The sequence below is a fragment of the Myotis yumanensis genome, unplaced genomic scaffold (assembly GCF_028538775.1).
Source record: "Myotis yumanensis isolate MYYU_CA2020_CCGP unplaced genomic scaffold, mMyoYum1.0.hap1 SCAF_8, whole genome shotgun sequence".
In the NCBI taxonomy this organism is placed as follows: Eukaryota; Metazoa; Chordata; class Mammalia; order Chiroptera; family Vespertilionidae; genus Myotis; species Myotis yumanensis.
In genome coordinates this window covers 47,000,935-47,016,791 of record NW_027223759.1, presented here as the reverse complement: position 1 = coordinate 47,016,791, position 15,857 = coordinate 47,000,935, and the positions used below count along the sequence as shown (strand labels likewise).

General features: G+C 35.7%; 1 protein-coding gene across 2 annotated transcripts in view; it reads right to left on the bottom strand.

The window, feature by feature from the left end:
* FASTKD1 (FAST kinase domains 1) overlaps positions 1-15,857 on the bottom strand; it is a 33,787-nt gene that overhangs the window by 2,971 nt on the left and 14,959 nt on the right. For both annotated transcript variants that reach the window (XM_070422800.1, XM_070422801.1), the window contains exons 5-12: positions 15,140-15,538; positions 13,633-13,743; positions 11,915-12,046; positions 9,500-9,986; positions 7,459-7,573; positions 2,413-2,541; positions 708-839; positions 233-346 (exon numbers count right to left, since the gene is read on the bottom strand). In XM_070422800.1, the coding sequence (XP_070278901.1) occupies positions 233-346; positions 708-839; positions 2,413-2,541; positions 7,459-7,573; positions 9,500-9,986; positions 11,915-12,046; positions 13,633-13,743; positions 15,140-15,538 (1,619 nt within the window). The remainder of the gene's footprint in view (positions 1-232; positions 347-707; positions 840-2,412; positions 2,542-7,458; positions 7,574-9,499; positions 9,987-11,914; positions 12,047-13,632; positions 13,744-15,139; positions 15,539-15,857) is intronic.

The window sequence follows — 15,857 nt, the reverse complement described above, 5'->3', positions numbered from 1 at the left end:
CCCCCCCTCCAATGAATGACGGATTTAGGCAATGATATTTTTTTTAATTTTTTTTTGTTAATCCTCACCTAAGGATATTTTTTCCCATTGATTTTTAGATAGTGGAAGGCAGAGAGGGAGAGAGAGAGGAAAAAAAACACACATCAATATGAGAAATTTTCAAGATAACTTAAAAAAAATGCAAAAAAGCTTCTCTTTAAAATTCCAGTTGATGAGATGATTAAAGACTTACCTATTGGGTGGTAATAAGGTGTAAGAACGGAGGCTTTTACACAATTGATTCCTCCTAATACCTCTGCTAACATTTTATAAATCTGCTGCTGTGCTCCATTCAGGCTGCCAATATCTTTATAAAAATAAAAAGAATTACTTCACTTAAAATAATCAGTTTTTGAATGAAAACCATCCAATTCTATAAACTGAAACATAAAGATTTATATTTCCAACAAGGGCTTCAATGTAATATTATATGCAATGACACTAGATTCAGTATAACACAAGTTCTTTGCTCTCTACCAAAAGGGTTTTAGTGTCATAAATATTAAGAAATTCTTATAACACAAATCTCACCTACAAAAAGGTCCCATTAAACAGGTCATGGCACTGTTGGAAACTCTGGTGTCATGGTTAGGTCTAAAAATAATAACAATGTACTATCTAATAATTTAGAGTTAAACTTCACTTTCTTACCCAAAGAAAACTCAAACCTTTATTATAAAGTTGCTGACAGAAGCGGTCATGAAACCATGGAATCTGATACTCAGGGCATTCCAAGCAGACTGCTCTATTTAATTCCATAAGACGAAATTGGACCTTCCTATTTAGAGTTGAATATAAAACTGAAATAAAAAAATATATTAATGGATTTTGATAGCTTGAACCTAGCAAAGACAATCCATTTTTCACATTCATTTATCCTCACTATTGGTTGATACTTTTATTCTGATAAAATCATTTCAGTTGCACACACATGCTTTATGTTTTTAACTTATTACATTCAGTGGCATGATTAGAACCAACTCCTATGTTATTTCTACTAATTAGTAATGTTAAATCTATATTTTTAAAAATACTACCAAATAATTTTCATTGGCCTATTATTCTGCATTTAGGACTCTATCCACAGGAAACAAAAATGAGGACAATGATTCATATATGACAATCATTATTTATAACAACTTCTAAGATAAATAAACTTCATTACATCTATATAATGGCAGATTATTTAGACACTAAAAAAATCATGACATATCATGCTAAGTGAAATAAGCAGCCAGAGAAAGACAAGGAGCACATGATCGCACTCTGTGTGGAATCTAAGTAACAAAATAAACTGATGAATGGAGTGGATCCAGAGACATGGAATCATGGAACAGAGTGGGGAATCTCAGAGGGAAGGCGGGAGGTAATCAACCAAAGACCTTGTATGCATATATGCATAACCATGGACACAGACAGCGTGCTGAAGGCCTGGGGCAGGGGTGAGTTGGAGGGTGTCAATGGAGGAAACAAGGGGACATATGTAATACTTTCAACAATAAAGAATTATTTTTTTTAAATCATGATATCAAAAGATATTTAATGGCATGAAAAATCATTCAAAATAACAGTTCAACGACTAAAGGCAACATATAAAAGTGAATACATAAATAATCCAAATTTTGTTTTAACACATTGTATGCGGAAAACGTATTTATACGTTTTACGTTGACTGTAAGAAGTAGAGCCACCTGTTAGCGTGCGATAAAAACACCCGCAAACAATGTATTAAAATATGTATCTTCTATATATATAAAAGCCTAAGCGACCAAACGACCAAACAACCGAATGACCAGTTGACTGGTTGCTATGCCACGCACTGACCTCCAGGCGGCAGACGCTCAATGCAGGAGCTACCTCCTGGTGGTCAGTGCGCTCACACAGCCAACCTCCAGCAGCCAGCCAACCTCCCTTGGTCCCTCCCGCAGCTGGCCAACCTCCCTTGGTCCCTCCCGCAGGCTGGCTGAACCTCCTGCGGTCCCTCCCTCCAGCAGACCGGCCCCATCAGCCCAGATCGGGCAGCTGGCCAACCTCCCATGGCCCTGATCGCTTGCCAGGCCGAGGGACCCCACCTGTGCATGAATTCATACACCGGGCCTCTAGTAGATATATAAACATATACAAAAGAGCAGAAGAGAGATAGAAAAAAAAAGAAACACTCCAAAACATTAAAAGTAGTAGTTTCACTTGGTGGTAAAATTGAGTAATCTTTTACTTTTTGTTTTATATTTTCTGAGTTTTCCAAATCTTCTACAATAAGCAGGAAATACTTCTATAAGCAAACAAAAAATTAACATTTAAGTGCTTTGGTATAGGTAGAGCTGAAACTTGGATATAATGTACAAATGATAACAATAAAATGTAGATACATACTTTCAAGTTGAGAATCCAATCTGCTTAAAAATTTGATGTTAAAAATTGTCTTTAGCAGATCTTCTGGAAAATATTCAAGTGTGGCCAAAAAGAAACCAAGAAACACTATCCTGAGAGGGTCCAATAGACCTAGAACAAAATTAAGATTTTTAAAAAATTATTACAGCCACCTCACATATACATAAGCACACACTTTATTCAGATAAAACCAGGTTTTTAAGAAATGATACAAACACATCCTTGCCCAAAATAATCTATATTGCCAGTAGTTAAGTAGTTGCCTTTGGGTGGGGGTAGAATAGAAAAGGGGAAAAGAAAGAAGGGTACTGTAGTAATATTGTTTCTTGATCTGTGTACTGATTCCATGGGTGACTCAATTTGTATAAATTCATACTATATGCTTCTTTATTATTATTATCCTTTCATTAAAAGTTTTTAATTGCCTTGAAAAGAAAAAGAATTCAAAACTAAAGGTCAATAGTGTACAGAAAACTAATTGATCCCAATCTCTATATACTGATGATCTATAATAATAAAAGTGTAATATTCCAATTAGACCGGATGTCCTTCCGGACGACCTTCTGGACAAAGCCCAGGCTATGAGGGAAGCCCAGGTCCCGGGTGCTGGAGGGAGGCCCAGGTCCCAGGTGCCAGAGGGAAGCCAGTGCCGGCAGTCAGGGGAAGGAAGGCTTATTGCTGCACGAATTTCATGCATCAGGCCTCTAGTAATATAATAGTGCTCAGAATTGTTAGGTATCACTGTAAGCACTTTACAAATATTAACTCATTTAAATCTCACTTCAGTATGCAGCAGAAACGGTTACTATTTCCACTTTATAAATGAATGTACAGAAATACAGAGAAGTTAAATGACTTGCTCAAAGTCACACAGCTAGCAAGTGGAGGGTGAGATTTAACCTGGAGAGTCCAGCCTGGAGCCTGGACCACTACCCTGTGCTACTCTGTAGGGATCTCAGATTTCTAGGCTGAGTGCAAACATGCAAAAAGCTCAGATCTCACCTAGCACCTCCTCCCTTACCTGTCACCCAGCAGCATGGCACATATCCCAGAGTGTAAGGCTTGAGGTAATTTAGCTGAATTGCCTCATCCAAGAGACATTACTGATGAGAAGCAAGGAGTCATCCAAAATGCCCTACTACAACAGTATTTTTACAAAGTACAAAAAGAATGAAATATTTTTTTATTTTTTGCTGAGTTTATTTTAATAAAGCAAGATCAAGATAAATGAGGCATTTACCAATCTGTCAAAACTAACATTTATTCAAAATAAAGAGAATTATTACTCCATTAGTTATTTTAAATTATCTTATAAAGGTCTCCAAAACTTTTCATTCTCAGAAAGTCTTTTAAAAAATCAAAGCTGTACTTCTCAACCTTTCTTCTCTTATACCCTTAATTTAAAAAGAAATTCTATTATCTAAGCCTCTACTTAGAGAATATGAGAAGAGGTGTATTTTCATTTCCTTTTGAAACATGACTGAACAACCAGGAGAGCATATTCTAAGTCTCAGTTTCAAGTCTCATCTTTCTACATATACTTGTGCTACTAAAAATGTTATATACACTCATTCATATATAAACATACATAGAACACAGTCCCATTTTACTTGTCTATTAGCAGACACAATAGTGTCAGACATAGTTAGACACTATATGACCTATAAATCCCACAAAAATGTAGTAAAGTCTATGAGCATGATACTGATAAATTAATATATACTGGTCTCACAGCAGCTTAACTATTAAAATTGATAGAAAGAATCAGATATTATGTGTCTCCAGATGTGATACAAACATCAGGTACACAGCAATATATACAAGGCATGTTTGCTAAAAATATTTAATCTGAATCTAATCAAGCATCTATTCCTAATTTCTATATTACTAGAAATACTGCAGATAAAGGAGCACGGTTTTAACAAAAAGCAATCAGATAAATCAATAATCTGAACGTTCAACAATAAATGACCAATCTCTTAAAAAAATAATAATACCAATGGGAAAAAAGATAGGGAGAAAGTGACATAACAACTCAATATTGGTTGCTTTTCGCAAGAATCAAGTCAAAGATTTGAAATGTGAAGAAGCAAAAAACACCCAACTGGAAAAGCAAAATGAAAAAAGAATCCGAAAATACGAAGATAGTGTAAGGAGCCTCTGGGACAGCTTCAAACGTACCAACATCAGAATTATAGGGGTGCCAGAAGATGAGAGACAGCAAGATATTGAAAACCTATTTGAAGAAATAATGACAGAAAACTTCCCCCACCTGGTGAAAGAAATGGACTTACAGCTCCAAAAAGCGCAGAGAACCCCAAACAAAAGGAATCCAAAGAGGACCACACCAAGACACATCAAAATTAAAATGCCAAGAGCAAAAGACAAAGAGAGAATCTTAAAAGCAGCAAGAGAAAGAAACTCAATTACCTACAAGGGAATACCCATACGACTGTCAGCTGATTTCTCAACAGAAACTTTGCAGGCCAGAAGGGAATGGCAAGAAATATTCAAAGTGCTGAATACCAAGAACATACAACCAAGATTACTTTATCCAGCAAAGCTATCATTCAGAATTGAAGGTCAGATAAAGAGCTTCACAGATAAGGAAAAGCTAAAGGAGTTCATCACCACCAAACCAGTATTATACGAAATGCTGAAAGATATCCTTTAAGAAGAGGAAGAAGAAGAAAAAGGTAAAGATACAAATTATGAACAACAAACATGCATCTATCAACAAGTGAATCTAAGAATCAAGTGAATAAATAATCTGATGTACAGAATGAACTGGTGATTATAATAGAATCAGGGACATAGAAAGGGAATGGACTGACTATTCTTGGAGGGGGGAAAGGGGTGTGGGAGATGCGGGAAGAGACTGGACAAAAATCATGCACCTATGGATGAGGACAGTGGGTGGGGAGTGAGGGTGGAGGGTGGGGCGGAAACTGAGAGGAGGGGAGTTATGGGGGGTGGAAAGAGGAACAAATGTAATAATCTGAACAATAAAGATTTAATTAAAAAATATATATTGGTTGCTTTTTAAAAAAGTCATAAAAGACAATTTGGTGAGATTTGGGAAAATTTGATTATGGTATAGGTGGTACTTGTTAACTTTTTTTTTAAGTGTGATACTGAATGTCCTTATAACCTCAAGTATTTAGAGCTGACTCAGTGGTTGTGCATCGACCCATGAACCAAGAGGTCGCTGGTTTGATTCCCGGTCAGGGCACATGCCCAGGTTTTGAACTTGATCCCCAGTAGGGGAAATGCAGGAGGCAGCAGATCCATAATGTTTCTCTTTCATCAATGTTTCTATCTCTCTATCCCTCTCCCTTCCTCTCTATCTAAAAAACATAAAAAAAAATAAAAATAAAAATAAAATAAAAAAAATAACCCACAAATAGGCCCTAGCCAGTTTGGCTCAATGGATAGAGTGTTGGCCTGCAGACTGAGGGGTGCTGGGTTCAGTTCTGGTCAAGGGCATATGCCCAGGTTGTGGGTTCGATCCCCAGTGGGGGGTGTGCAGGAGGCAGCTGATCAATGATTCCCTCTCATCATTGATGTTTCTCTCTCTCCCTCTCCCTTCCTCTCTGAAATCAATAAAAATCTATATACATAAAAGCCTAAGCAACCATCCGACCATTCAACCGATAGCTATGACGTGCACTGACCACCAGGGGGCAGACACTCAATGCACAGGCATGGAAACATGGAACAGACTGATGAATCTCAGAGGGAAGGGGGGAAGGGGAAGGGTTGAAAGAGATTAACCAAAGATCTTATATGCATACTAGAGGCCCAGTGCATGGATTTGTGTACCGGTGGGGGTCCCTTAGCCTGGCCTGCAGGGATCAGGCTGAAACTGGCAGTCCGACATCCCCCCCCAAGGGGTCCCAGATTGTGAGAGGGTGCAGGCCTGGCCGAGGAACCCCACCAGTGCATGAATCTGTGCACTGGGCCTCTAGTATATATATAAAACAACAACAAAAAATAGTTTATCAGACATAGATGAGTATGTACACACACACACACATATAGCAAATGTGGTACTAAATTAATCATTATTCAAAAGCTAGATTGTGGGTATACAGTATAGAGATGTTTGTTATAGTCTTTCAATTTTTCTGTACATTTGAAAGCTATGATAAGAGAATATTAGAAAGAAAGAAAAAACAACCTTTCTCCCAAATCAATTTCAAGCAAAATATAAAACCAAAGCAAAACCAAAAACCCAGAGAATATTCTAGACTCTAAGAGATCAGCCACACAATGAGTGAACCTTGAATGGATCTAGGGTAAACAACCACAGTATTTTGTATTTGGGGAATAATAAAGGTGATTTACACATGAACTGTGTATTATATAGTAGGAGACTATTGATTTTCTCAGTTATGATAACAGAATTGTGGAGATATAGAAGATGTTCATTATTTTTAGGAAGGTGCATGCCTGAGTAATTAGAGATGAAGGGTCACAATGCCTACAAATTACTTTCAAATGGCACAGAAAAAAATAAGAGCAAGAAAGACAAACAGTACGCCGAAACCGGTTTGGCTCAGGGGATAGAGCGTCGGCCTGCGGACTGGGGGGTCCCGGGTTCGATTCCGGTCAAGGGCATGTGCCTGGGTTGCGGGCACATCCCCAGTGGGAGATGTGCGGGAGGCGGCTGATCGATGTTTCTCTCCCATCGATGTTTCTAACTCTCTATCTCTCTCCCTTCCTCTCTGTAAAAAATCAATAAAATATATTTAAAAAAAAAAAAAAAAAAAAAAAAGAAAGACAAACAGTAAAGCAAATATGATAAAATGTTAATGATTAGTGAATCTCCCCTATGAGTATATAGTTATTCCGTGTTCATTCTTTCAATTTTATCCATACGTTTGACATTTCATAATAAAGTTTCAAAATTGGATATAAACTTTTTTATAGAACTCACAGCTACTATGGTTATCCTTTAAATGAGAAACATCAGCAATAGTATCCTCCCACCTATTCATTCAATTTAGTGCCAAATAATATACCTACTTAAGTAAGAATTAAGGTGTTGAATACAAGTTCCAAAAAATTCATCCCTTTGAGGTGGATCATAGTTCAAGGTGCTGAATGGGAGAATAATAGCAAAGATTGCAAAAGGATGGATCTGTATAAACAGAACAAAAACGTTTACTTTAACTTCAGTAAAACAAAACTTTAACCTAATTATTTTGGATAGAAGTCATTTTCTAACGTGCCTATACTTAAATGATACATGCATTACTCTATTTAATTTTTCTACCCCTCTATAATCTATTTAACCCCACTAATTTCTAGTAACTCTAAAGAAAATCAGATAATGTACGAATTAATCTTGTTAGATGTAAAATCCTATTCCAGAAATTCACTAGTCATTAAAATGAATAGGAAGCCCAGGCAGTATAGCTCAGCAGTTGAGGTCACCGGTTCAATTCCTAGGCAGGGACAAGCCCCCTTGCTGGCTCAATCCCCGGAAGGGGTGCATGCAGGAGGCAGCCAATCGATGTTGTTCCTCTCCCATTGATGTTTCTACCTCTCTACCCCTCTCCCTCCCTCTCTCTCTATAAAAATCAATGAAAAAATATTTTAAAAAATGAATAGGAAGTGTCACTAATTTATATAATTTATATGATATCAGTGCATTTTGTACTCATAATGTAATTAAAGGGGTTTCTTAGTTTAAAATAATCATAATTTATTTTTCTTTCATTCACTATTTTTCACTATTCACTCACTCATCCAATACTACCAAGAAATATGCTAAACAGATAAGACAGACTTTTATTTTCATTTGAGAGAATACGAAGTAAAAATCTTATAAAAACAATAACCCAAAAAGCAGCATTTCATAAGTAAGTTCCAGAAATGAATTTGTAAGAAAACGCACTGATAATTTAAGAATACAGCAGACCTGCCCTGGCCAGGTAGCTCAGTTGATTAAAGCATTGTGCCGATACACCAAGGTTGCAGGTTCAATCTCCATTTAGGGCAAATACAAGAAGCAAGCAATGAATGCATAAATAAGTGGAATAATAAATCAATGTTTCTGTTTCTCTCTCTTCCTCTCTCTAAAAATCAAGAAATTTTAAAAAATACAGTAGACCCTAAACAATATGGGTTTGAACTTCATGGATCCACTATATGCAGATTTTTTCAATAAATATTGTAAATGTATTTTCTTTTTTACAAAATTTTTTTATTGATTTCAGAGAGGAAGGGTGAGGGAGAGAGAGAGAGTAATATCAATGATGAGAGAGAATCACTGATGGGCTGCCTCCTGCAAACTCCCTACTGGGGATGGAACCTGCAACCCAGGCAAGTGCCCTGACAAGGAATTGAACTGGTGACCTCTTGGTTCATGGGTCAATGTTCAACCACTGAACCACACTGGCTGGGCTGATGTTAGTAACATCTTCTTTTCTCTAGCTTACTTTATAATAAGAATATAGTATATAATACATGTAAGATACAAGATATGTTATTCAACTGCATAAAAAAAATGGGACAACAAATCAATGTTTCTCTCTCCCTCTCTCCAAAATCATTAAAATTAAATTTGAAAAACCAATACAGTAAACTATTAGTAGTTAAGTTTTGGAAGAGTCAAAAGTTATATAAGAATGTAATGATAACCCCCACATTGTTCAAGGGTAAACTGCACTGAAGTCAGTATAATTTTCTGTTTTCACACTTTTCTCACACTTTTAAATATAGTTGTTTTTAAATAGTAAAAGTAGTATCACAGGATTACAGAAAATAAGAAAAAGGGAAAACAAAAATTATTCATACTCTAATATCCTTCTTAATAATAACCAGTATTGCTTTTAGTACTTCCTTCTAGTAAATGAATTTTGACTACTGATTTTAACAATCTGTCCATATCTGTAATGCTGGAGAAAAAGGGTTTAAGAGGAGAAACAACAAATTGCTGGACCAAAAATTAAAGTTTAATTTTTAAACTTCAAATTCCAATCAAGGTGTCAAAGTACTTACGATACACATTTGTTTTTATAAATTGACAACTATATAAAATGGTGTGACATTTCAATTTCACCTTTTCAATCTGCTGGAGGACCACTGAGGCTATCTTGTCAAGCAGCAAAGTATTGAGGTAGTTAGTTCTAGAAATAAAATATGCAATTCCCGCAACATTTGTGTAATTAATTCCATCCACCAAACGCTGTAAAGTAGCAACTGTTTCTTCAAGAAGAGACTCAGAAAACCAGTCTCCTTTTAAAGATTTAAGTTCTTCGCATAACGAATTCAAATTGTTGTATTTTTGTAGTCTCTGATGCCCATAGTGATCTAATTTTTGAAGTAGTTTCAGCTGTTTTCCAGTAGTGTTATCTGGATACACATGACCATAATGAATCCATCTTAAAACAGATGTGGCAAAACGATTCAGGTCATTTAGGTCACACTGTGGTAAAATTGCTTCAATTCGAGATATCCCCACTTCATCTAAGTGAGGAGATGGAAGTTTAGAAATGGCACAGACCAGGATGGAAATCTCACTAGTTTTGACACTAATTTTCAAATAACTATAAAGAAAAGGAGGGAAAGTAAAAAGAACAAAATTAATACATTAGCAACAAAAACTAAAATACACGTAAGTATTAAAATACAAATATGTATTATTATTCTAACATCCATTATTATTCTAATGGATGGGGGAGGCTTAAAATACAAGTTAGCCGAAACCGGTTTGGCTCAGTGGATACAGCGTCAGCCTGCGGACTGAAAGGTCCCAGGTTTGATTCCGGTCAAGGGCATGTACTTGGGTTGCGGGCACATCCCCAGTAGGAGATGTGCAGGAGGCAGCTGATCGATGTTTCTCTCTCATCAATGTTTCTAACTCTCTATCTCTCTCCCTTCCTCTCTGTAAAAAATCAATAAAAAAATATATTTTTAAAAAAAAATACAAGTTAATTAAAGAAGGGTTAACTAAATCAAAGTCAGGTCCATAGAGTTACTAAGGGAAGCCTTAAGATAATATAAAGCACATCCCAATTTTTTTAATGCAAAAATAAAACCATAGTCCCTGAAAACAAAAAAGTTAGTATCAGAACAATGTTTTTTTCCAGTGCTATTGCTAGAGACAGAATTTGGGCTGAATTTCTGATATGACCTGTCAGGAGACAGCAGACAGCAATCACTCAATTATACTGGTTCCCATCCTACTTCTATCTAGGAAGTGCAGCCTTCAAAAAAAAAAAAACAGAATAACTCCATTCTTTATGTCTCCTTTCCCAAACATCCATGGTAAGATTCTTACCACCAGGACAGCAGTTGTTAAAGTAAAATAAAAAACTGAGAGCTTTTAGAAATCTTTAGGGCCTTGGCCGGTGTGGATCAGTTGGTTGAGCATCATGCTGTGCATCAAAAGGTCATCCGTTTGATTCCCAGTCAGGGCACATGTCCAAGTTGTGGGTTCAATCCCTGGTTGGGGTGCGTATGGAAGGCACTCAATGTTCCTCTCACATCAATGTTTCTCTCTCTTTACCTCTCCCTTCTCTCTCCAAAATCAATTAAAACATATTTTAAAAAAAGAGTTTTAAAAAATAAATACATAAATAAAAAATCTTTAGGCTCTGGCCAGGTAGCTCAGTTGGTTAGAGCATACGCCAAGGTTGTGGGTTTAATCCAGGGGTGGGCAAACTTTTTGACTCTAGGGCCACAATGGGTTCTTAAACTGGACCGGAGACCCGGAACAAAAGCATGGATGGAGTGTTTGTGTGAACTAATATAAATTCAAAGTAAACATCATTACATAAAAGGGTACGGTCTTTTTTTTTTTTAGTTTTATTCATTTCAAACGGGCCGGATCAGGCCCTCGGGCCGTAGTTTGCCCACGGCTGGTTTAATCCCTGGTCAGCACATACAAGAATCAACTAATGGCCCAGCCAATGTGGCTCAGTGGTTGAGTATAGCCCTATAAACCAGGAGGTAACAGTTTGATTCCCAGTCAGAGCATATGCCTGGGTTTCAGGCTTGATCCCCAATAGGGGTCATGCAGGAGGCAGCCGATCAATGCTTCTCTCTCATCAATGTTTCTCTCTCTCTATCCCTCTCCCTTCCTCTCTCTTAAATATCTTTAAAAAAGAAAAAGACAAGAAGTCAAACTGAAGGCCCCTAAATATGAGTTTTGCCTTCTTCAGCAGCTCCGATATTTTCATGGTATGCTATTATTCCTGCCGAAAGAAAAACGGCTTGGCTTTTACTTTATGCATGCCCTACGGAACTCATCACCAGACTGGCCTCATTTCCATTTCAAAATATAGCAAGTATAAGCACTGGCAGAATGGGCATGGGAAGAGATAAGTGTCTTAACATTTTTAATAATAAGCTATCCAATTCTATCTCCTAAAGTTCCAACAATTCTTTACATAATTAAGCCAAACTAGATTATAAATTGAAAGACTAGATTACAAAACGAAAGACTCAACAAACAGTTCTACTTTAATCTTACCTAAGCAATAATTCTCTGAGTTTCACAAAAAACTCTTTACTTTGGAAATGTAGAACAATCAATGCTTGAGTTATCTTCAATAACTCTATTGGTTTATAGTTCTCCAAATTCTTATGCAGAATTGAAGCAATTCTAAAAAGAATGATAAAACATCTGTTATAACCAGTTCACTTATTTATTTATTAAACATTTACTGAGGAGCTCCTTCATGCTAGACACACTCTGTGCTGGAGAGACAGCAATGAATGAGACAAGGTTATCTGTTCTTGAAGAACTGTCTCAAGATGGTGATAGAAATGGTGCCAGGTGAGTACTAGACTTATGGGAGGGGGGATCACTTTGTAAGTTATGTAAGTGTCTAACTAGTACACCTTACACCTGAAACTAATATAATATTGAATATCAAATTTCATTGAAAAATAAAAATAAATTAATTTTTTAAAAGACGGAGATAGAAATACAACAAAATAGAATGAGCTATCAATAAAGTATGAATGAAATATTTAATTATCAATAGCAAGAAGAGAGAAAAGGATAGTTTTACTTCCTAAATAAATAATCTCTCAGAAGAACCACCAAATTCCACATCCTCCCTCCAAAAAAATATTTACCAAGAGTTACTAACAATTATCAAAACTGATTTTTCTTCCTTAAATCCACTGGCCTTCTAATAGAAATGCTTCAAAACAATGGGAAATGCTGAGACAATAAGTTGGAGGAAAAAGGCAGAAGGAATATTTTCAAAATGGAATATGATAGATAATAAAAATAAGTAACATAAACCCTAGCTGGTTTGGTTCAGTGGATAGAGCTTTGGATTGTGGACTGAAGGTTCCACAATTGTGGACTGGTTCCATTCCAGTCAAGGGCACATGCCCGGGTTGTGGGCTCAATCCCCAGTAGGGGGAGTGCAGAAGGCAGCTGATCAATGATTCTCTCTCATCATTGATGTTTCTATCTCTCCCTCTCCCTTTCTCTCTGATATCAATAAAAAATATATTTTAAGCCGAAACCGGTTTGGCTCAGTGGATAGAGCGTCGGCCTGCAAACTGAAAGGTCCCAGGTTCGATTCCGGTCAAGGGCATGTACCTGGGTTGCGGGCACATCCCCAGTAGGAGATGTGCAGGAGGCAACTGATGGATGTTTCTCTCTCATCGATGTTTCTAACTCTCTATCTCTCTCCCTTCCTCTCTGTAAAAAATCAATAAAATATATTTAAAAATATATATATATATATATATATATATATATATATATTTTTTTTTTTTTTAAATAATAATATGTGTGTGTGTGTTAAACCATGAATTTTTTTCCTTCTTAATCTCAAGTTAACAAAAAAGTTAATATGTGGTAGTATGATTTCAAGGTAACAACTGTGGTGTGAAACCAAGCTCACAAAGATGTCAACTATTTTTCAGAAACTGTCCTTTTGAAAAGTAAGATCTTGTTCTATGCTCTCAACTTTCCTAGATTATGATACTCTGCTTGAGAATAACAACAGTAGCAAATGAAATGAAAAATACTATAAACAATTACAGAATTTCTATTTTGAAAAACAAACGGAAATAAATAATACCTTAAGTGTTAATTCCTTATTTCTTCAAAACCAACAGCTAGATTATAGAAAAAAAAACAAAAAACACGAAATTTTTCCTCAAAAACATAGCTACTTATGAATGACAACTAAACTTAACACCATGAATTTTAGGAAAGACTACCTTTTAATCAGACGTAAATTTCTGCTTTCCATCTCTTCCATTGCTCCAATCACTGCCAGGGCTTCCTGGCTGGTCAGCTCCTTTGACATCAATAATATAGTTGATTCAAGTCTAGAAGCAAAGAAGAAATTTTTAGGTTGAAAAATGGATAGTTTATTAAAAAATGTTAAAATAACAGTTCTTAAGTAACAAATAGAAAATATGAAGAAAAACTTAATTCAAATATGCTTTTCATAGCTTTTCCCAACCACTTTAGTCCACATTTTTCTCACTTTTCTGTCTGCCCATAGCACTTACTAACTGTATCACTAATTTGAGTACTTATTCATAAACTATTTTGCAGTGTCATAGTATTTACATATTTCAATTATATATTTCTATCCTCCCAATTGGAATATAAAAATCTTTGAAGGCAGGGACCCAGTTAAATTCAACTTTTGTACTGCTTTAGCATATGAGGTTTTAATAATATTTAGTGATCAAAAAAAAGAGATTCCAATAAAGGTTTCTTAAATAATCATCTTGTTCTCATCATGATAGTCTCTTAAAATATACTTTAAATTTCTTCATATATATTTCAAAGAATTCTTAAAAATAAAACTCTCCATGAAGTTTTGGCTAACAGAGTAATGATGTAGATACCTCTATTATGCAACTCTCTGGAACACCTGCTTAACTAATCCACTAATAGTACTTACCCATTTGCTCATATCAGTAACCATGTATACAGTATTTGTTCATTTTTTTAATCTCTAAAATTTCTATCTACATTAATATCTAGCAATACTGGAAATTCTTCTAAGATGGGAGATAGATCAAATTCACTCAAACCTGGCATGGGAATATATGCCAATGTACATAATAAAGGCTTTTGGCCGAAACCGGTTTGGCTCGGTGGATAGAGCGTCGGCCTGCGGACTGAAAGGTCCCGGGTTCGATTCCGGTCAAGGGCATGTACCTGGGTTGCGCGCACATCCCCAGTGGGAGATGTGCAGGAGGCAGCAGATCGATGTTTCTCTCTCATCGATGTTTCTAACTCTCTATCTCTCTCCCTTCCTCTCTGTAAAAAATCAATAAAATATATTAAAAAAAATAAAATAAAATAAAAAAAATAAAGGCTTTTGATGATGAATGGGAAGACAAAGCAAAAAATGGTCTTGTTAACTACTATAATTCTGAATAGTCCACAGCCTACACTGGACAGGGCAGTCTTATACCTGTTTTAAAGCCAGTCACATGACCTAGGAAGGGAGAATAAAGGTCCTTAAAATAGTGTTCTCCCTCATCCATTGCCACAAGGGGGTACTGGCTCCCTTTCAGAACACAATAGTGGAATAAGAGTTTGAGATGTAAATTAGAATTAACAGAGAAAGAATCAAGGAGCAGAGCATATGAGAATATTGTCCATTCCACAGTTGATTTTTGTGCCTTTCAGAACTGCAAGATCTAAGCTTGAAGGCTCCATATAGTCTCCACAGAAAAGTAAAGCATTTTTAGCAGAACTTACCGTTTCTTTTCTTCAGGTCCTGCCATGGGTCCCAATACTACAAACAATTTGACAAAGGTAGCAGGCTGATCAAACAGAGGAATCATTTCAATTAGCCTCTTTTTAGTTATTAAAATAAATTGAAAATTATGAAATTGTAGAGAGTGGTATAGACTAAGTATTTTACTGATGAAGTCCAAATCAAGGTCATTCACATTGCTTAAAAACACTTTATTACACCTTTCTAATAGTGGGTAATAACTATATTTAATATTCCTAAGGAATTGTACTATTCTTCTTGCAATGTTGACCTGGGAAGAATCTATGGTATCAAAAAGAAGTTCTGTTTTCTTCACTAATTGTTCTTGAAAACGTTGGGATGTTAAAGAAGATATGCTGACCATCAAAACAGACAAAGACCTGAAAAAGGAAAAAGATCCAAAAAATTTTACATTATTTAAGAATAATGAACAAATCTAAGACAAAAAAAAAATAGATATAGAAAGGAACTGGTAAAAATATCGGTTTATAACAAATTTTTTTTAAATACTAGTAGAACTTGACACAGATCTTTGAGTAATTGAACCTCTTTGGACAAAAAAAAGCATTGAAATCCTATTTTTTATTGAGTATATATAATATCTTGTTTTATAGATATCTTTTTTGAAGAAAAATGTTTTTTTAATTTTTTTCTTTATTGATTTTTTTTTTTAGAGCAAGAGAGAGAGATCAATTTGTT